At 34.4% G+C, this 21,815-nt stretch overlaps 1 protein-coding gene across 1 annotated transcript; it reads left to right on the top strand.

The window, feature by feature from the left end:
* The first annotated feature begins 691 nt into the window (after positions 1-691).
* slc35b1 (solute carrier family 35 member B1) lies at positions 692-20,254 on the top strand. Its single transcript, NM_001004583.1, is given in 9 exon segments — positions 692-1,229; positions 3,761-3,864; positions 6,623-6,753; positions 6,832-6,862; positions 10,330-10,490; positions 12,757-12,883; positions 16,891-16,997; positions 17,084-17,237; positions 19,463-20,254. Coding segments are annotated over 9 exon segments (990 nt in total). The 5' UTR covers positions 692-1,107; the 3' UTR covers positions 19,516-20,254.
* The last annotated feature ends 1,561 nt before the right edge of the window (positions 20,255-21,815 follow it).

Here is a 21,815-nt window from a genome sequence, read left to right as displayed (position 1 = left end):
ATCCATCCATCCGTCCATCCTTGTATATCGGTCTCTTTACATTACATTTAAGTATGCGTTCATAAACATAGTATATTAGCAACATATTAAATACACTTTAAAGTGAAAGAAAACGATTAAATTATATTAAAATATATTTAAATGCAGTTTTAAATATAATAGTTTTCTTTTAACTAGCAAGCGTACATTAAAGCGTTGATAATATAACATGTTCATGATTGAGATGTACACGCGATGCTTGTTAAGGAACTCTACGCTCCGCCCTACTAAAGATTTCAGCTCTGTGATTCGCTGCATGTCGCCAGCTTTTGCTTATTTGGACCAATCAAAGTAATACACATACCGCTACGTAAAATCCCGAGTGCTTCTTTTCAAGAAAAGCCCCGCATATTTGTTTACAGAGACTTGTAGGTGATGCCTAATATAAAGTAGCAAGCAGTGCACTGAAAAATGAAAGGAGACTTGAGCAGAAAACGCGCAGAGGGTGAAGTCAACGTCATTTAGCGAATAACGACACACACCTGTCTTACAGAGTATTTTAATGCTGTCTTGCATCCTCAGAGAGACACAGGCATATCAGTAGAGTACCTGAATTCGCTCGGGTCCTTTAGCTCAGTGTCATTTGACGCGTCGAATGAAAACATTTATTAGATACTGCCTCAGGAGTAAATATAATCCACTATCATTAAATGTCAAAAACAGACGTTTACTCAGCATCTCGACTACAGAATTACCTCAGTAAACTTGGGAAGAAAAGTCGCATTTTTACCCGCATTCACTAAACGCGTCCGTTCTCAGGATGCGGCTGTTTGGACTCAGCTCTTTATTTTTAATTTGACGTGACTGGACTGTGACGTAAAATAAAATAAACCATTATTTAACAGAACAACACAAGTGGAAGTGTATTATCGTTGGTACTGTACGTCAATATCTGTATATGTGATATCAGAGGCAGGAAAGTAACGTACAGTGGAGTAATAGGGTATCTAGAGACGCGTCATCATTTCCGGGCTACCGATCGCCGGTAGAGTGGATCGGGACGCAGGAGCGCGAGGAGTGGGGAGCGGAGCGGTGTCTGTGTCCATACCGAGACTGCTGGACGATAGCATGGCCGCCGGGAAGGCAGCTAGCAAACCGTCTCTCTGGCAGAACGAACGGGTCCGGTTCGCCGTCTGTTTCTGCGGGGTGTTCGTGTGTTACTTTTACTACGGAATACTGCAGGAGACAATGTGAGTAGCATTCCTGTTGCTTTATTGATTTGTTTGCCATTTTCTGTATTTGTTTGTATATGTAGAGGTTAAACATCATTAGTTTTCAGCTGCTGCTGTTGAGTCAAACTAGCACGTGTGGTTGCTATAGTAAGTTAAGTAAATCAACGAGCCTTTAGCTATCTCGCCTTACAGTTAGTAACTACCTAACGTTACATGAAAAATACTGCAGTTTAAGTAGTTTATAGCAAATACTAAATTATTTTGGGACCAAACTGCGGTTTTGAGGAAAGTTGGTACTTATATTCGTACTTTGTATATAGTGACAGCTCACTGTATAGTTTACCATGGTCTTTTGAATGTTCAAAATGACATGTACACTACCTGTCTAAACTCTTGTCGCCTATCCAAGTTTTAGGAACAACAAATAATAAGTTAACTTCTAGTTTATCACTTGGTATCAGAAGTGGCTTTTATGAAAGGCAAATGCCTCTAGAATATGCTAATTTTACCAAAATAAAACATGATTCTCTTGATTTTAAATTATTTAATAAGGACAGTAAGCTCTGACTTTGCTTAGACAGAAGTCTTGTCACTTAACATAAATGTACAGTATAGAATATAAAGGCATGGTGCAGTGGAAAAAAAAATGAATATTGTGTGGGACTCCCATGAGCTTGGAAGACAGTATCCATACATTTCTGCAATGACTCAAATAACATTAATAAAGTCATGTAGAATGGTTAAGAAAGTGTTCTTGCAGGACTCCCAGAGTTCATCAGGATTTTTTGGAATTGTCTTTAATGCCCCCTCCTTCATCTTATCCCAGACATGCTCAATAGTGTTCATCCTGGCTGGCCAATCCTGGAGCACCTTGACCTTTGCTTTCAGGAACTTTCCAGAACTTTCCGGTCCTGTTGTTTGTAATGTAATGGGCAGCACAGATGTCTTGATAGCTCAGGCTGTTGATGTTGCCATCTGCTCTGCAGATCTCTCACACGCCCCCATAATGAATTTAACCCCAACCGTTGATTTTTCCTTCACCAAACTTGACTGATTTCTGTGAGAATCTTGGGTCCATGCTGCTTCCAGTAGGTCTTCTGCAGTATTTGTGATGATTGCGATACAGTTCAACAGATGATTCAGAAAAATGTACCTTCTGCATCTTTTTTTTTCAAATGATCAACTAGAAGTCTGGTTATTTTTTGTTGCCTTTACAACTGGGATTAAAGACAAGACTTTTATTAGGTGGTGCAAGTATGACTTAATTGACCGTAAACAATGTTGTACTGTTCTAAAAATATGTTAAGGAGAAAGTCTGAATGTGTGACTATAGAACCAACTTTACCTTAATTACAACAGTAAAGTATTTGTGGCAATTCTATTGGATATGGTAATAGAACAACTATAGTAATAAATGCATTACCCAAAACTGTACCATATGTTTTTGGCACTATATTATGATACAATATACCACAGTTTGCTGTAGTTTAAACTGAAGTACTCCATTATTTGGTAATATATCGTTTCACTATAGTTAATACAAAAGCATGCTGTAGAATTCATTAAGAAGAGTTATAAATTCAGTTTAATTAATTAAATTAAAATTATTCACCACATTAACTGTCCCTTTCACTACTGGTGTGCCCCAGGGTTCAGTTCTGGGTCCCCTGCTATTTATCTTCTTTCTTCTCCCTCTGCAAACAACTCCGCATAATATTTTCCACAAACACCAGATCCATTTCCATTGTTATGCAGATGACACCCTGCACAATATTTCAGCTAAACCCAACTACACATGGCCACCATCATCTTACCAATTGTTTTTTTTTTTTTTTTGTCCTGGTTCACATCAAATTTCCTGAAATTAAGTGACAATAAAACTAAAATTCTTTTCATAGGTATCACATAACTTTTCTATTCCCACTGAAACTTCTGTCATCTCTCCCTCCCTTCAGGTTAAGAGTCTGTGCGTCATCTTTGACAGCACACTTTCATTCACTTCACGTTAATGTCACCTGCTCAGCTTTTTTCGATTATTATTCTTATTACGCACTTACTATGGTACACTCAAAGATATATGTATGTGTGTGTATGTATGTATATGTATGTATATATATATATATATATATATATATATATATATATATATATATATATATATATATATATATATATATATATATATATATATATATATATATATATATATATATATATATATATATATATATATATATATATATATATATACTTTTTGCTTGTTCAAACTACTCACTACTCGCATTACTTGGGAAATAAATAAAAATAAATACAGGAGGGATAATCGTTTTGACTTTTGTTCATGCTTCAAGTGTTGACCTCTGTTATAGCTGTAATAATTGTTTTTTTCTTTTTTTTTTGTCAAGCGCTACAGTTAATCACTGCTGTAAACAACAGTTTCTTCCCCAGCCACTGTTGGGTATTTCTATCACTAGTGATTATGAAGGCTCCTTGTTCTTAACAGCTGTTGCCTTCAATCCCATAATGCCTCTGTCTTCTGTTTGGCACAGCACACGGGCGGACTACACTCATGCAGGGAAGAAGGAGAAGTTTCGTTACGCCACCACTTTAGTTTTCATTCAGTGCATCATCAATGCAGCTTTCGCCAGACTCTGTGAGTCAAATATTCAGATGCTTTGATTGCATGTGCCAATCTGTGGGACAGTTCTTTAAATGGGTGATTACATTATTGTTGTTATTGTCCATTAATTTTTTTTCAGCTCTTTTCTAGATGGATCACAATATCCTACAGGCCATAATACTACCCTGTAGGGCTGCATGTTATTGGAAAAAAACTGACATTATGATATTTAAATAAATTATTTTCATATGGCAGAAAAAAAAATGACTATGCTTTGGAAAAATTCATCATTTTACATTAATAGGGAGGGAGTTTTCGTTGTATTCTTTATTATTCATTCTTTCATTTTCCTTTGGCTTAGTCCCTGATTTATCAGGGGTTGCCATAGTGGAAATAACCACCAACTGTCCGGCATATGTTTTACACAGTGGATACCCTTTCAGCTGCAACTCAGTGCTAGGAAAGTATTACGTATGAAATACCATTCATATTTGTTCAAGCTACAAATTGTATTATTTATTTTGGCTATTTTTTGCTTGAAATCCTGCATAGTGACAGGCCTTTAAAAAATCATTCACTCTATTGGGGTTTTTTGATTAATTCCAATTCCACATAGATATTGCAGATTCTGCAGCTCTGTACTGTTTTCTGCAGAAAGTGTCTTAAATAACTACAAATTATTATTATTTCCATTGTGTATAACTGTGTAATTAAAACAATTTATTTTAGTAAAGTAATATAATATAGTACATTAGTTGGAATATCCTCATGGACAGTGCATTAAGATGTAGTGCAACTGCGCTTTGGGCGTAAAAGCAAAATAAAGGCTAAAAAAAAATAAAAAAATAAATAAATTATTTATATATATATATATATATATATATATATATATATATATATATATATATATATATATATATAAATATATATATATATATATATAAATGATTTATTTTAGTATTCTTTGTTCAAAGTTTTATGTATTTTATTTATAAAAAATAAAAGTATTTTTATTTTTATTTTATAAGATGAAATAAATAGGATTTAACAGTTCAAAAAATCTGTTAGCAGTACTGTACTTTGGCTTTAAATTTGTAAAATGATCACCCACTTCTATGTACAGGAATAAATGATGCCACTTTCCCTCGCTGGTTAATTCTGAAGCACTGAATTCTGCACTAAGAGCTATTTTATAAAACGTCAAAACTGTTACTTACCACAAGATCAAGAAGAACAGAGTCCATCGTAAAAGGTCACACAGTGGGTTGTTCAGTCTTTTAAACATGATTTCATTATTGCTACGTTTGCTAGTGGAGTTTTTGGCTAAAAGGCTTCAAATGGTCAATTGTTACCATCAACCCTGTTAAAAAGATAATCCCCCCCCCATAAAAGTAAATTAGAAAATAATTTTTGTTTGACATGTATTGAATTTTTAATATTGAGTATGGTTTCAATAAGATATTGGACACTATTTCTGTCACTTAAATCCCTTTATATTTTTTGAAAAGGAAATTGTAGCACCAATAATGGAATCACCCTCTTGATAAATGTTTGACATCACATTTTACCGTCATTCCATATGTTTAACCTTTGTGTACTGTTTATATTGACTACCCTTTCGTTATATTGGTGGCTGTTTTTGCCCCATTGACTTCCAATTTAATTGCATTTTCTTTACTGTTGATCATCAGTGGGCAGCATTAACTCTTTAGATAGGCCTGTGCAAAAACATTTCTTTCTTTCATATGGAGTTCTAATAATTAAAACAGCTAAGTGTGTGTGCATAAATACACTTACTATGTTGACGATGTTCTGAGAGCTGAGACGCTTATTTTGATTTTCTCAGATGCATCATTGTTGCACTACAACTGATGATCAACAGAAAAAAGAACACGTTTTACCACTTTCCAACAGGAAAAACCATGTGTCATGGCTTTGCAGTCAAATGAATTATAATATAGTGGAAGTCAATGAAGCAAAAACAGTTACCAACATAATGAAACTGTTGTCAATTTTAGGGCTGCATGATATTGGACAAATTTTCTGCAATATATATTTGTGATTATAATGCATCTATACAATTTCACCAAATTATTAAATAACACTATTTGGAAAGATTTTATATAGTCATACTTTATTGTAAAGTTCAATTTTCACTATTAACAAACATTAACTATGACTTTTGCTTCAATAAACTTCTAATTTGCTCCTTATAAATAGATATTAAAGTAGTTTATGGGCTGAGTTAGGGATGTAGAATAAGATCACGCATAATATGTAGATTTTATAAGTACTAATAAACAGCCAATCTCTCAATAACATGCATGCTAACGAACAACTAGTGAAAATTGGTTCTTAAAGTGTTATTATATGTGTTCATTTTGAATGATTGGGACGATTGTGTAGTGAATCATGCATAATATGTAATAAACAAACTACAAGCACAGATAAAGCACAAATAAAGCAAAGATAGAAGTGGAATGAAAGTGCATGCTTTATAGTTTTGTATAATTAAATGTAAAAAATACACTCCAAATCGATGCTGAAGCGATGTATTGTGCAGCATTAGTCAATTTGCAGATTGTGTTGTTAAATTGTTGAAAAAATTCAAAGCATTTTCCTAAAATATGTGTCAAAATATGATTTGTCACCAAAAATTATTCCATTTGCTGAAACACAGAGAAACTTGTGGCATAATTAAAACTCAAAATCACACCAGAGTGGATGAAACCATCCCTAACTGCACACAAGGCATAAATCTGTCATTTAATACTCTCTCTGTTCTCTGTAGTAATTCAGTTTTTTGAGGGCTCGAAGCAGGACCACACGAGGAGCTGGCTGTATGGCTTGTGTTCTCTGTCTTACCTGGGAGCCATGGTGTCCAGTAACTCTGCCCTGCAGTATGTCAACTACCCCACACAGGTCAGCGCAGCAGTTTACTCCAGAATCTCTCATTCCAGTCTTCTCAGCATCACGCTTATAAGGCTTTGTGTTTTATAGGTGTTGGGGAAATCCTGTAAACCAATTCCAGGTGAGAGGAAAAACATCTTTATCCATTTGAATCACACAAACAGATCTCTCATGTTTCAAACAAGAATGTTGAACATGCTAGTACACACACACACACGAAGATGTTGTTTCGTTTGGTGTCTGTAAAAGTACTTTAATACTTTGTCTTCAGCAAGGAAGGATGCATTTAATTTGATCAAAAGTGCCAAAAAGGCATTAATAATTTTACAGATTTCTACTTTAAGTAAATGCTTTTCTTTTCAATTTTCATTTTATCAGAGAATAAATGGTACAATATATTCAACAAGCAATAAATCTTTCTTGAACACTAAATCAACATACTAGAATGATTTCTAAAACATCATGTGACATTCAGCTTTAAAGAGCTTCTATTTACCCCCTTTACAAGATGTAAGAAGTCTTAGGTGTCTGTAAAATCTCAGCTCAAAATACCCATCAGATTATTTATTATACAATGCAGAATTTTGGGCTCAGAGCAAAGTGTAGCTGTTTGCGCAACATGGTAATTCCAACTGTTATGAATTACATAGCGATTTTACTGTCTTTACTTTATTACAGACATGTCAACTTGTACAACTTTTGTACTTGTAACTTGTGAAACCCATTCTTGAGGTATAGCTGATCACAGAGAGGTGGAACAGATCTTTTGTCCAAGTTTCTTTGCAAATCCTGTTCTGTGTGCTTAAAGAACCACAGCCATATCATCCTGCAGCCCAAGAGCTGTTACTCACTGAAGCTAAGCAGGGCTGAGCCAGGTTAGCACCTGGTTGGGAGACCATATGGGAAAACTTGGTTGCTGTTGAAAGGGGTGTTAGTGAGCTCAGCAGCGGGTGCTCAGCCTGTGGTCTATGAGACCTAATGCCCCAGTATAGTGAATGGGACAGTATACTGTCAGTGAGTGCCGTCTTTCGGATGAGATGGATAAACCGAGGTCCAGACTCTCTGTGGTCATTAAAATCCCACTTCTCTTAAAAGAGTTGGGCTGTAGCCCTGGTGTCCTGGCCAAGTTCTCACCATCGGCTCTTACTAATTATGGCCTCCCAATCATCCCCATCCATTGATTTGGCTCTATCACTGTCTCTCCACTTCACCAATAGCTGGTGTGTGGATTATTGTGATTGTGAAGCACTTTGGGAGTATGGTGATGAATGAGCAATATAAATACACATTAAAGTACATTACATGAAAAAAATATAAGTATAACATCTTTGTGTCCTTGTATTTCTTATTAATTTCTTTTTTTTTTAAATAAATGCCGACTTGATGAATTCTTTCAATAGTAGTAAAAATACTTTTAAACAATAGTGAACAAAATGGTAAGCAATTGGCTCAAATTGTACATGGGTATTTAAATTCAATAATAAGTGAGAACAGTTGGATTAGAAGATAACCGGTAAATTGCTGTACTGAGACCACTTTTGAATAGACCTTTTTTTAAAAAAATAAATAAATAAATACTGGTAAATGAGTTCCACCAATTTTATGGAATAAGTTGTAACATTGCTGGAATTATAGCAATATTTTGAAATGCATGTGGAAATAGTGCTTTTTTAGAACAATTACATAAAATATTGGAATTTAAATTCAAAAAGAGGTTATGTATGTTTTCTGGTATTACTCTGTGAAAGGGATTGATATCAATAAATTTGGCATTTAACAATTTTGCATAATGTAACATTAATGTTACATAAAATAATTTTAGTTCTTTAAACATTATAAAACATTTATAAAAAAAACAGGTAAATGGTTCAGTAAATAATTTATATAGGCGTTTGCATGAAATTACATGTGTAGGTAATATGCCAGGGTATCTGCGGGGTCTAAAGTCCTAAAATGTCTAAATAAAAAAAATAAAAAAATTTTAGGCCTTTAAAAGTCTTAAATCCACTGAAATATTGTGTTGTATGTCTTAAATCATTTTAAACGGGTCTCAATTTTCCTATGTTCATGTAAAGCTATACCCAATTGACCCAATACCACCCAAGAACTAACAACATATTTCAGTAAAATTTTTGAGAAATGTTTATTAACTATAGGTACTTATTAATATGATTTAATTATGTTCCTTACAATAAAATGTTTTTAATGTTTTTTTAAGGTCTTAAATTGGCCATTTAAAATACTTTGCCTTGTGTAAGTCTAAAATTTAATTCATTATTGTCTTAAAAAGGTCTTTAAAAGCTCTTAAATTTGGCTTGATGAAACCTGTAGAAACCCTGTATGTCTACTTTTAATATTTCAAATTTATTCAAACATTTTTGAAAAAACTATGAGTGTCAAAGTAAGAGTGTAGTAATGTTACATTTTAATTCAGCATAATAGATAGATTTATGTAGAAATGAAAGAACGTGCTGTTGGGGAACCGACAGTTTGAACCAAAATTGTTTCAAACTTGGTACAATCTACATCCAAATTGGCAGCTTGCTAAAACACAGAAAGCATATCTTCCATACAAAGAAATTTACTTAAAAAGATTAACACATAAAATGGCAAATAACTCAGGAAACAGTTGTCTCCAATCCATCAAGAGTCCAGTTTTACTCAAGAGGTCTCCATGAAATCTGACTTGAATTGGTAGATCCCGAGGAACATTTTTGACTTTCAAAAAAAGAAATGACATGCACATCAGTCCAGTTTTACTCTGAAATGGGATGACACTACGGTCATCATAAATTCATTAAATCATTCATTACTATTCATAAAGACATAAGAAAGTATATGTGTAACTACGTCCTGGAGGAGACATCATCACAAAATACACACCTTCAGTGCTTATTCTAACCTGTACTTATTAGTGTATATACATAAAGAATAATTGATCATACTAAATCAAATTCTATATTAAATCAATAAAAGTGTCTTGCTGAACATTCATTAAAACCTAGTTAAATAATCGCAAAATATACATTTAAATTAATAATTATTATTGTTTTATTATTGTCAATAATTATTGTTTTGGAGCTACACTATGATCCTTAAATTATGTTTTTATGGCTTATCAAAGGATTTCTGTTCTAAATATGCTTGACTAGATTGTTTTTGAGTTGCATTTTTTTGCAGACGACACCTATTTATTATGGTAAAATTGTATGATCGTCATAATTTTTTGTTCAGAAAAAGTGTAAATGGGACACTTTTTATAATGTATAATAAAAAGCTGTATTGCACAGATTGTTTGCATGTTTAAACCTCCCGTTCATGTTTGACCCTTTAATGTGTCACTTTTGTATCCACATTTACAAAGTGTCCTTTCATAATCATCAGCATCTGTATGCATATTTGTTGAAAGACAAAAAATTTCGGCGTTTCTCACGTTCAGAGAAATCTTATATTCCCATATGGCCATGTTTGTTGGCCATATGGCAACTGTTTTCTCTGTGCACATTCATCTCAAGCACACAATGCAACTCTCTGCAGATTGTTTTTGGCCACGTGTCCTCATTGTGCTTTTGTTCTTTGCTTCTACAGTGATGATTCTGGGTGTCACAATCCTGAGGAAGAAATACCCCATGGCCAAGTATCTGTGTGTGTTTCTAATCGTCGGTGGTGTCGCCCTCTTCCTCTATAAACCCAACAAAGGCTCCAGCACATCAGATGAACACGTATTTGGTTTTGGAGAGATGTTGCTGGTTGGTCTCTGTTTTAAAGTTCCCTTCTAATGCTGTTTTGAAGGTTTCTGGTTTAAGTAAATAAGAACTATTTTATATACACTACCTGACATAAGTCTTGCCTATCCAAGTTTTAAAAACAACAAATAAAAAGTTGACTTCTAGTTGATCATTTGGTATCAGAAGTGGCTTATATGAAAGGCAAAGACCTCTTAATTACGCTTATTTTACCAAAATTAAGTATGATCATGTCTTGATTTTTAATTATTTAATTTGGACCGTAAGGTCTGACTTTGCTTAAACAGAATTCTTGTCACTTAACAGAAATAATGTACAATATAAAATAAAAAGCATGGTGCAGTGGGAAAAAAACAATCAAAAAGAATGACTCCCATGAGCTTGGAGGACTGCATCCATACATCTCTGACTCAAATAACTTATTAATAAAGTCATCTGGAATGGCAAAGAAAGCGTTTCTGCAGGACTCCCAGAGCTCATCAAGATTCTTTGGATTCATCTTCAATGCCTCCTCCTTCATCTTATCCCAGACATGCTTAATAATGTTCATATCTGGTGATTGGGCTGGTCAATCCTGAAGCACCTTGACCTTCTTTGCTTTCAGGAACTTTGATGTGGAGGCTGAAGTATGAGAAGGACCACTATCCTGCTGAAGAATTTGCCCTCTCTTGATTGTGATGTAATGGGCAGCACAAATATTCTTAATACTTCAGGCTGTCAATGTTGCCATCCACTCTGCAGATCTGTCGCACGCCCCCGTACTGAACGCAACCCCAAACCATGATTTTTTCCTTCACCAAACTTCAAACAACAAGGACTGATTTCTGTCAGAATCTTGGGTCCATGCAGGTTGCAATAGGTCTTCTGCAGTTTTTGTGATGATTGGTATGCAGTTCAACAGATGATTCAGAAAAATCAACCATCTGTCACTTTTTTTACGATCAACTAGAAGTCAAGTCACTATTTGTTGCAATTACAACTGGGATTGATGATTTAACTTTTGTCAGGTAGTGTATATTGTACATTACAGCATGAGCTGTTTTCTTGAAGTGTCTGAAGTGGTTCATTCAAGGATTTGGTTTCTCAGAACTTGTTCTTTCATAGGGTCCACTCAGCTTTTATTGGTCAGACGACTCAATTTGTTCTCTGCCTTGCTGTGATTGTTCTACCATTTACAATTTGAAATCATTGGAGATTGGTTATTACTTCGAAAAAATAAATGATTCATTTGTACATATACAAAACACCCAATTTTTAGACTTTTTGTTATTTATTGAACATGAAAGATAAATTGAATGTCTGTTTTATATAATGCTAGATTTTTTTTCTTTCTGTCTTTAAAGGGTAGTTTGGCCAAAATAAAATTAACTGATTATATATATATTTATTTTTTTATTGTGTTGAACACAAAGATATTTCAAAGAATTTTGTAACCATTGACCTCCAAATTACTCATAATATTACCAAATAGCAACAAGGAGAACAAGCACAGCATGAGACTCACAGCACAAACCAGTGACCTTATTGCTGTGAGGTGCCACTGTGCCCTGCTTATTTGTACCCGTTGACTCTTATAAATCATAAGAATACTAGTGAATATGCTTGTGTATCTGAAAAACAAGACTACAATCACTGATTCTCCATTGAAAAGTCTGCATTCTGTGTTGGAATCCCTGTCTTTGTTTTGTCCTCTATAACCTGCCCTCTGTCAGTTTACTTGATTATATTTTGGCATCTCAGGTTGCCTTGGTGGATAACGGCATGTTTCATTTCAGCCATTAAGACGGTCTTTGTTTATGGTCACGACCAAAAATGTGACCTTCAAAGAACAGTAGCAGCCTTCGAAATAAGACGCTGATTCAAAGTTATAAAAAAAATCACTTGATGTGGTTTTTAAATCTCGAGTATTATTAGTATTACAAACGCAAACATTTGCTGAGCAGCTTACATTGGCAGGGCCTGATCGTCAGACACAGTTGCTCATGATTGTTTCATCAATCTGGCAACCTTCGTGTTTGAGTTGTCAGAGGTGGAGACAGGTGGAAACAAAACCTCTCCGATATTTTAAGTTTGGACTGCAATACCTAGATCAATTCTACAGACTGCACCTTTAAAACTTTACAGACCTTTTTATTCACAAACAGCTGCATTTTACACTACATGAAAGATAATATCTGAAAAGTAAATTAGGGCCATTTTAAATATGTTCCGTTCTCTGCCTTGTACTCCGTCTCTGGGAAGTCCATCTGATGTGTTTGTTTGATTGTAGCTGCTGTCTTTGACTCTGGATGGACTGACGGGTGTAGTTCAGGACCACATGAGGGGCCGATTCCAGACGGGGGCCAATCACATGATGCTGAACGTTAACATGTGGTCCACGCTGGTCCTAGGAATAGGTGAGTTATTACACAAGAGGTTGTATAAAATTAGAGGCACTTTACTAGTGAAGAACTAGTTTTCAGTAAGCAGATAATGCACATCTCGCCGGTTGTTTCTGCAAAAAGATGCCTGAGATGCTTGTTAATAAGATGAGGAGGACTGTTGTATAAGACTGTAGGGCTTTATTGTAAGAAAACTCCCTAGATCTACAATAACACACTTACTACATTGTAGTGTTGTCAAAATTACCTGTTTGAAGGTGTTTGCAAGCCTAGTGGTTTTGTGTGTGACCTGAGTTCGATTACTGGCTCAAAGTCCTTCGCCGATCATTCCCCTCCCCATGATTTCCTGTCAGTTCTCTACATCTTTTTTTCGATTTAAAGGTAAAAAAAAATAATTTAAAAGTGTGTGTGTTCAATAATCAATCAAAGCTCCAAGAACACTTTTATGCTCAAAAAACAATGTAAAATCTATGTTTGCCTTTGTCTCCCGCATTTATAATCCTTTAAATATCATTCTGGTGTTAATTTTCTGAAAAATCACTCAAATTTTGACCTGGTTTTCTACAGTATCTTGCATCTTTTTGTAGCAACAATGCAAGTTTAATTGAAACTGTGGTCTAATTCACCTTTTTAAGCCGTTTCACAGCAAATGCATGTGTGACATGTTTGCCGTGCTTATTTTAGCGTCATTTCCATCAGGTCAGAGCTGTTGTTGTCCACCAGGGGGAGCTCTGGCTCTGTGGTCAGTCTCAACAGTTTTTTTATTTATTTATTTTATTTTATCAGAGCTTTGACAGAAGCCCCCTGCTGATCTCCAGCAGCTGTTCAGTCTGTCTGCCTCTGCTCTGAAAGGCATCTGTTCCTCACTTTTAATCTTTAATCTCATCACACATGCAACAAACTTCCTTCCTTCCAAACCTCTCATTATGAAAGCAGAGCTGTCCTGTGGTGCTCTCTCTGAAGTTAGCGCAAATAATGACGACTTTTTCTAAAGTTCTTCTGCAAATGGAAAATGGCACAGTCCACTATTAACACTCGCCAAGCCCAAATGAGAGGGAAAACTCATTTGGCTGAGTAAAATTATTTGACAGACTCTTTAAGACAAAAACTTTTATGGTTTGTTTTGATGCACCTGTCAGTTTTGAGATTTTGGGATTTTTGGCTTTTGGTGAAGTGTTTTTATCTATTTACTTTCGCAGTTTTATGTAAAAAAAGCATTTAAACTTTGCTTTCTTGTTAATTTATGCTTTGTTAGACATATAAAAAAAACAGAGAACAAAAAAGAACAAAACAGTGAGGAAATTTTATTCTGCATTAACATTTTTTTAATGTTTAAATTCAAACTAGAACTAAAAGAACATTAGATAATCACCCCCAGTCGTAAACCCTTAGGGAGGAATGAGAAGTAAAAAATCTATAGAAATACTGTTCGAGATGAACTGAATAATTGATTAAACTAATTTAAATACAACTAATTTCATTTTCCTTCGGCTTAGTCACTTATTGCCAGAGGTTGCCACAGCAGAATGAACCATCAACTATTCTAGCATATGTTTAATATGCAGCGGATGCCCTTCCAGCTACAACCCAGTACTGGGAAAATAAGACTAAACTAAATAATAAAATCAGTGGACAAATAAGTGTAATAAAGATACAAATTAATAAGAAAGGGGCAACACGGTGGCTTAGGGGTTAGCACTTTGTGGTCGAGTTCTGGCTGGATCAGTTGGCATTTCTGTGCGGAGTTTGCATGTTCTTTTTATATTCAGATGGGTTTACTTCGGGTGCTCCGGTTTTTGCCCACAGTCCAAAGACATGTAGTACTGTTAAATTGAATAAACTAAATTGGCCATTGTGCAAGTGTGTGAATGTGAGAATGTACCAGGTTGCAGCTGGAACGGCATCCGTTGTGTAAAACATATGCTGGATAAGTTGTTGGTTCATTCCCCTGTGGCAGCCGCTCATGAATAAAGGGACTAAGCCGAAGAAGAATGCATGAATGAATGATAAAAGAAAGTTTTTAAAAAAAATTTAAAGAAAAAAAAATGGGAGGAAAAATATCTAAAAAATATATGGGGGCGTACATACAATTAAAACAAATATATAAACAAAAGTGGGCAACGTGGTGGCGCAATGGGTAGCACGTTCGTCTCTCAGCAAAAAGGTTGCTGGTTCGAGCCTTGGCTGGGTCAGTTGGCATTTCTATGTGAAGTTTGCATGTTCTCCCCATGTTCGTGTGGGTTTCCTCTGGGTGCTCCGGTTTCCCTCACAAGTCCAAAGACATGCACTATAGGTGAATTGGGGAAGCTAAATTGTCTGTAGTGTTTGTGTGTGTATGGATTTATGAATGGATGTTTCCCATTGTGTTCCTTTATCAGTCTGCAGTCGCCACAGCGGAATGAACCGGCAACTTATCCAGCATATGTTTTACGCAGCGAATCCCCTTCCAGCCACAACCCAGTTCTTTTAAACATCCATACACTCGTTCACACACATACACTATGGCCAATTAAGTTTATTCAATCTGGACTGTGGAGGAAAACGGAGCAACAAGGTGGGAAACCCAGGTCAACACTGGGAGAACATACTCTACACAAAAATTTGCAGTACTTGAACCAGTGACCTTCTTGCTGTGAGGTGGAAGTGGTAACCACTGAGCTACCATGTTGCCCCTACACTGCTTTATTCATATCTATTTTGAGGGAGGCTTTTTTTTTTTTAGTGAGAAATGTTTAAACTTGGTTTCTCTGAACATTTTTATTCTACAAAAAAGTGTCTGTTTCTAGTATTTTATGAAGTTGTGGAATTTCGAAAGAGATGAAAAGTAAATAAAACTTTGTGTGTTTAAAAAAAAACACTTGAAGAAATTTGAAGCTGGCTTCATTCACCGTTTAGTTTTTGGTTTGAAACTATGCAAATTAGCGCATATTTAATGAAACAATGGCTTATTTGCATACTTAATTAAAGCATTTTAGAAAGCTCGCAAAACAAAAAAAAAGTTTGCAGTTCTTCATGTAATCAATCAACTGGTGATTAGCGTAGCATAACTATTAGCATAATCTGATTCAGAACACACACAAACATCTACCAAAGTCTCTTTATTGGCATGACAAATGTTACAAATGTATAACCGAAGCATTTGTAAAGTTCACACAAAAAAATACATACGAGCAATTCCAGCATTATGGATGTGACATTTGCAGTGAAAACTTAAAACATAAATTCACATAGAAAGCATATGTTAACATTACATTGAAACTTTTGTTTATATTTTTCACTGACCACACATCACAGAGTTATGGGGCCAGAAAAATATCAATCTGTAAACATATTTTGTATTTTAAATGAAGAAAATAAACATGCGTTATGAATGTGACCAAAAAAAAGTCTGCGGGTTTACAGAATGCAACATACTTTGAGGAAATTCTCTGCATAACCCAAAAGAAACAATAATAATTAAAAGGAAAAGAGTTGGCTCTCTAAAATAAATAAATAATTGGTTTTATTTTATTTAATATTTGTACATTTATGAGGAAAGTGTTGTTGTGCATGTGACATGTGAAATTACCAATTTTTGTGACTTTGGTAAATCAAATATAATAGTTTGAACACACTGACAGATTTTTGAGTATTTCTAAAGTACTGTAAAATACCCAGAAACAGTTTCCGTATTTTGATAAAAACATTTTTTTTTTTTACGGCAAGGTTGACTTTGCACGGAATTTCTCATATATATATATTTATAAAAAGCATAGTAAACACAGTAAATAGCATAGTTTAAAATATTAATAATACATTTGAATAAACTATAAATTTAACATTCAACATTTTAGGCTAAAACAATAATAATCAGTATATTTACTATCACTCATTTAGAAGTGCGAGTGTGTGTTTGTGTTTACTGATGTTTTTAATGGTCTCCACTCTCTATTTGTGACATGGCATTAATGTATTGTGCTGCTGGAAGTTTACAATCTGTTTTTTCCGCTGGTAAATATTGAATATTTTACTCCCTTTCATAGCTGTGCTGTGGTCGGGTGAGGTGTGGGAGTTTTTGGCTTTTACTGACCGCTATCCCAGCATCATCTATAATATCCTCCTGTTTGGCATCACTAGTGCTCTTGGACAGGTGGGTTTGGTGTTTTGTATGGTTGCTCATTCATTCGCAAGCTTTAATGAGAATGAGTGATAAATCCAGTTGTTTTGTTCACGTAGACGTTCATCTTCATGACTGTGGTGTATTTTGGGCCGCTCACCTGTTCCATCGTCACCACCACGCGCAAGTTCTTCACCATCCTGGGCTCTGTTCTGCTGTTCGGGAACGTTATCAGTCATATGCAGTGGTTTGGGACCATCCTGGTCTTCCTTGGTGAGTGAAGACTTCTCAAAACTCAAGTTTTATATATATATATATATATTTTTTTGTATCTCTAGAACGTGTCAAAAGTTCATTTTTGAGAGAGAGAAAATAAAACTGAGGTAGATTGAAAAACAATGAAATGGAAGTCACATTGGCGAATTGGCTGCACTAGTGAATAAGTCGCTTTTTGTAACTTATTTAAGAAAAATCTGTCAAATGAAAATCTGGCAGCTCTAAAAGCAGGCTAATTCTAGGCTTGTTTATTCAAATGCATTTTTAATTTCCTTTCTCCATAAAAATTCCATAAAATGTAACAATATTCAGTACAGAAAGGGAATAGAACAATTACGAAACAGAAAGAAATACCAAATAATGCCTCATTCACACTATGAGCGACTTGCAGTTACAAAGCAACAAGTGACCCTTCATTTCAATGGAGAGTGAGCGACTTCCAGTGACCTCCGTCTATGAGAGCGACAGCGACCGTTGTCGACCATGTGGGCATATTGAGCAATGCAACAAAGTTGAGAATCCTTCAACTTTATGCAAATGAATAGCAACTTTCTTGAGCAACAGCCAATAGGAGCACCAGTAAAGCTCGCGTGATCCTCTCTCAGCTCCTGCAGTGGCCGGTTGTATTCTCTGTAGACCTACACAGACCTGTTTGCAGCAGATCACCACCCAGAGCGACAGGCAGCTACAGAGTGAATAATGTGAATGAGGCATAAGAAAAAAAATATACCTTGCACATATAATATTAAAATATTATTATTATTATTATTTGTATTATTATTATTATTCTGTATATTAATTATTAGTCTATACATCAAGTGAGAGTTTACAATATATACATTTGAAGTCAGAATTATTAGCCCCCCTGTTTATTTTTTCCACAATTAGTGTTTAACAGAAAGTGGATTTTTTTCAACACATTTCTAAACATAATAGTTTTAATAACTCATTTCTAACAACTGATTTGTTTCATCTTTGCCATGATGACAGTAAATAATATTTCACTAGATATTTTTCAAGACACTTTTATACAGCTTAAATTGACATTTTAAAGGCTTAACTAGGTTAATTAAGATGCTTGGCAGGTTAGGGTAATTAGGCAAGTTACTGTATAATGATGGTTTGTTCTGTAGACTTTCGGGAAAAAAAATTGCTTAAAGGGGCTAATAAGTTTGTCCTTAAAATGGTGTTTAAAAAGTTCAAAATTGTTTTTATTCTAGCTGAAATAAAACAAATAAGACTTTCTCCAGTATATATTACTATATTATCAGACATACTGTGAAAATTTCCTTGCTCTGTTCAACATCATTTGTGAAATAATTAAAAAAGAAAAACAAATAAAAAAAAACTAAAGTTCATATGTAGGTTGAGTTTATTTTGGTTTGTTGTAATAAAAATGATATCTTAATAATAAAAAACTAAAGTGGATGTGTAGCTACAGTATATATTTTTAATATAAATAATTAATTTTAAAAAGCAAACAAATTATATATGTTCATTTAATTTATATATATATATATATATATATATATATATATATATATATATATATATATATATATATATATATATATATATATATATATATATATATAAATAATCAAAAAAGTGAAAGTTTATTTTAGTTTATTTTAGTTTTTTATATAAATAAAGATATTTCAGTAAAAAAACTAAAATGTTAGCATGTAGGTTCAATTTATTTTGTATTATTTTTTTAAAATATATATTTTAATTTAAAAGCTCAAATGTTTTTATGTAGCTACATCTTATTTTGATTTGTTTTAATAAAAAAATATATTTTAATAAAAAAAATTAAGTTAATATGTAGGTACAATGTATTTCAGTTAATTAATTTTTTTTAAATATTTAAAAAAAAATTAATATGTAGGTTCAATTTATTTTAGTTTTAATAAAAAAAATAGTTAAAAATAAATTAAAAGGTAATATGTAGGTAAAATGTATTTTGGTATGTTTTAATAAAACATTTTTAATCATATTTTATTTTTTTTTAAAAGGTTCAGCTTTTTTTCGGTTTGTTTCCAAACTTAATTTAAAGAATTATTAATAATAAATTGGTTCGATTCAAACATTGAATGATGTTGGGCCAGTCATCTGTAGATCTGAGCTTGTTAAAGTTGAGCAGAAGTCATCATCAGTGCAGAGAAGAGCTGTGTGGCCACAGACAGAGCAGATGTATAATAAGACTCTCCTCTGTCTTTCAGGCCTCGGACTCGATGCCAAATTTGGAAAGTCTCCTAAAAAGACGACACACTGAAGACCGTATGTGTATGTGTGTGCGCTCACATGTACGCCTGCGTTTCAACCCCTGAGACACTTGATCCCAAAACACTTCAGCACACACTATTCCATCAGCACTGTTCTTCAGAGATGACGTTTTAAGCACTCAGAATATTGTTATTATGCTGACGTTCGGAACATTTAATTATGGGATATATTTGCCCATCATTTCTCAAAAGTGGTATCCATGGTAACAAAGGGACAGTGCACTTGTGTCTAATCATAATCTGTCATGTTCATAGAACAAAAATCAGAAAGAGAAAGATTCATATGAAGATCTAGTTCATAACTGTAGAAGTGCGCACACTTTCTGACTCCACAACAAGGGGCAAACACTATTTTTTTTAAACTACCCCTGATTTATACTTTTGACAGATTTATAGATCAAAATCCCAGACATTTAGGAAACAATCGGTTCGTTTAGCCTTAAATTAGGCAGTTTATTTTGGAAAATGTCTAGTTATGGTCATTGCATTCCCCAGAAAGTGTGTGTGGTGTGTTTACTTTGTGTATGTAATGCACAAATGCCTGTATAGATTAATTATTTGTCAAAACATGGCTTTTTCATACCAGATGTCATATTTATATATCGTTTCATGTCCTTTAAAGAAAAAAATGTTTAGAAGTTGACATTTTTTACTAACGACGACAAAAAATATCCATCTGCATTATACTGTAAACTTCTGTCAGAATAAAAATGGGATTTTTTAAATTAATCTACTCTGTATCTCTATAGAAGGATGGGTTTGGGATATCAGGGTGCTTAAATAAAAGGGAAACTCAATCATGTTTCTAGAAGATGCCGTCCAGCAGCTGTCATTAGGGAGCGTCTGCCAAAATGTTGTTCATGTCTGCCAGCATCATGTTTTCACCCGTCTTGGGAGAGAAAAGCAAAAAAAAAAAAACAACAACTACCAAATGACATTAAACACTCACCCTGGACATCAATGGGTTTGTGCTTTTTGTGTTTTGTAGTCGCACCTTTTAAAAGAGTAGTAAATACAAAACGTATCTCTGCTATGGTGAACATATTGTGTGATTAAACATTGACAGAATTGTGAATTTAGGTCATAAAAATGGACTTGAGTATGAATGAGAACTACACTACCTGACAAAAGTCTTTTCAGCTATCCAAGTTTTAGGAACAACAAATAATAACTTGACTTCTAGTTGATCATTTGTTATCTAGATTACGCTTATTTTGCTAAAATAAAATATGATCATGCCTTTATTTTTTTTTTGTATTTTTTGTATGACTTTAATTAGTACAGTAAGCTCTGACTTTGCGTAGACAAAAGTCTCGTCTCTTAACAGAATTAATGTACAGTTTAGAATATAAAGTCATGACGCAGTGGAAAAAGAATTATTATTGTGTATGACTCCCATGAGCTTGGAGGACTGCATCCATACATCTCTGCAATGACTCAAAAACCTTCATAATCAGGTCATTTGGAATGTCAAAGAAAGCGTTTCTGCAGGACTCCCAGAGTTCATCAAGATTCTTTGGATTCATCTTCAATGCCTCCTCCTCCATCTTATCCCAGACATGTTCAATAACGTTCATGCCTGGTGACTAGGCTGGCCAATCCTGGAGCACCTTGACCTTCTTTGCTTTCAGGAACTTTGATAGAGGCTGAAGTATGAGAAGGAGCGCTATCCTGCTGAAGAATTTGCCCTCACTGTGGTTTGTAATGTAATGGGCAGCCCAAATGTCTTGATACCTCAGGCTGTTGATGTTGCCATCCACTCTGCAGATCTCGCATAGTCCCCAATACTTAATGTAACTTCAAACCATGATTTTTCCTTAACCAAACCGACTGATTTTTATGAGAATCTTGGGTCCATGCAGGTTCCAACAGGTCTTCTGCAGTATTTGTGATGATTGGGATACAGTTCCTCAGATGTTTCATCGGGAATATCTACCTTCTGCCACTTTTCCGAATGGTCAACTAAAAGTCCAGTTATTATTTGTTGCTCTTACAGCTGGGATTGACGACAAGACTTTTGTCAGGTAGTTTTCAATGTTCAGTCCACTTTAATTGATTTGTGTTGGGACAACATGAATTAATAGCGTGGAACCCTGCATTTTTTTTACAGTGTATATAGAACATTATGGTGCCTGAGAGAGCTCAAACACTCTGTAAGTTTAGAAAACGTGAAAATCAAGTTAAAAAATCATCTTCAATAGATATTGACAACACACATTCTGACAACAAAATACATGCAAATATAGAAACACTCTGCAAATAGTGCAGACCACAACTGAAATGTGTCAGG

Source organism: Danio rerio, chromosome 3, assembly GCF_049306965.1.
Source record: "Danio rerio strain Tuebingen ecotype United States chromosome 3, GRCz12tu, whole genome shotgun sequence".
Taxonomy (NCBI): domain Eukaryota; kingdom Metazoa; phylum Chordata; class Actinopteri; order Cypriniformes; family Danionidae; genus Danio; species Danio rerio.
Note: the sequence above shows the minus strand (reverse complement) of the source record. Positions and strands in the feature narration are given on the sequence as shown.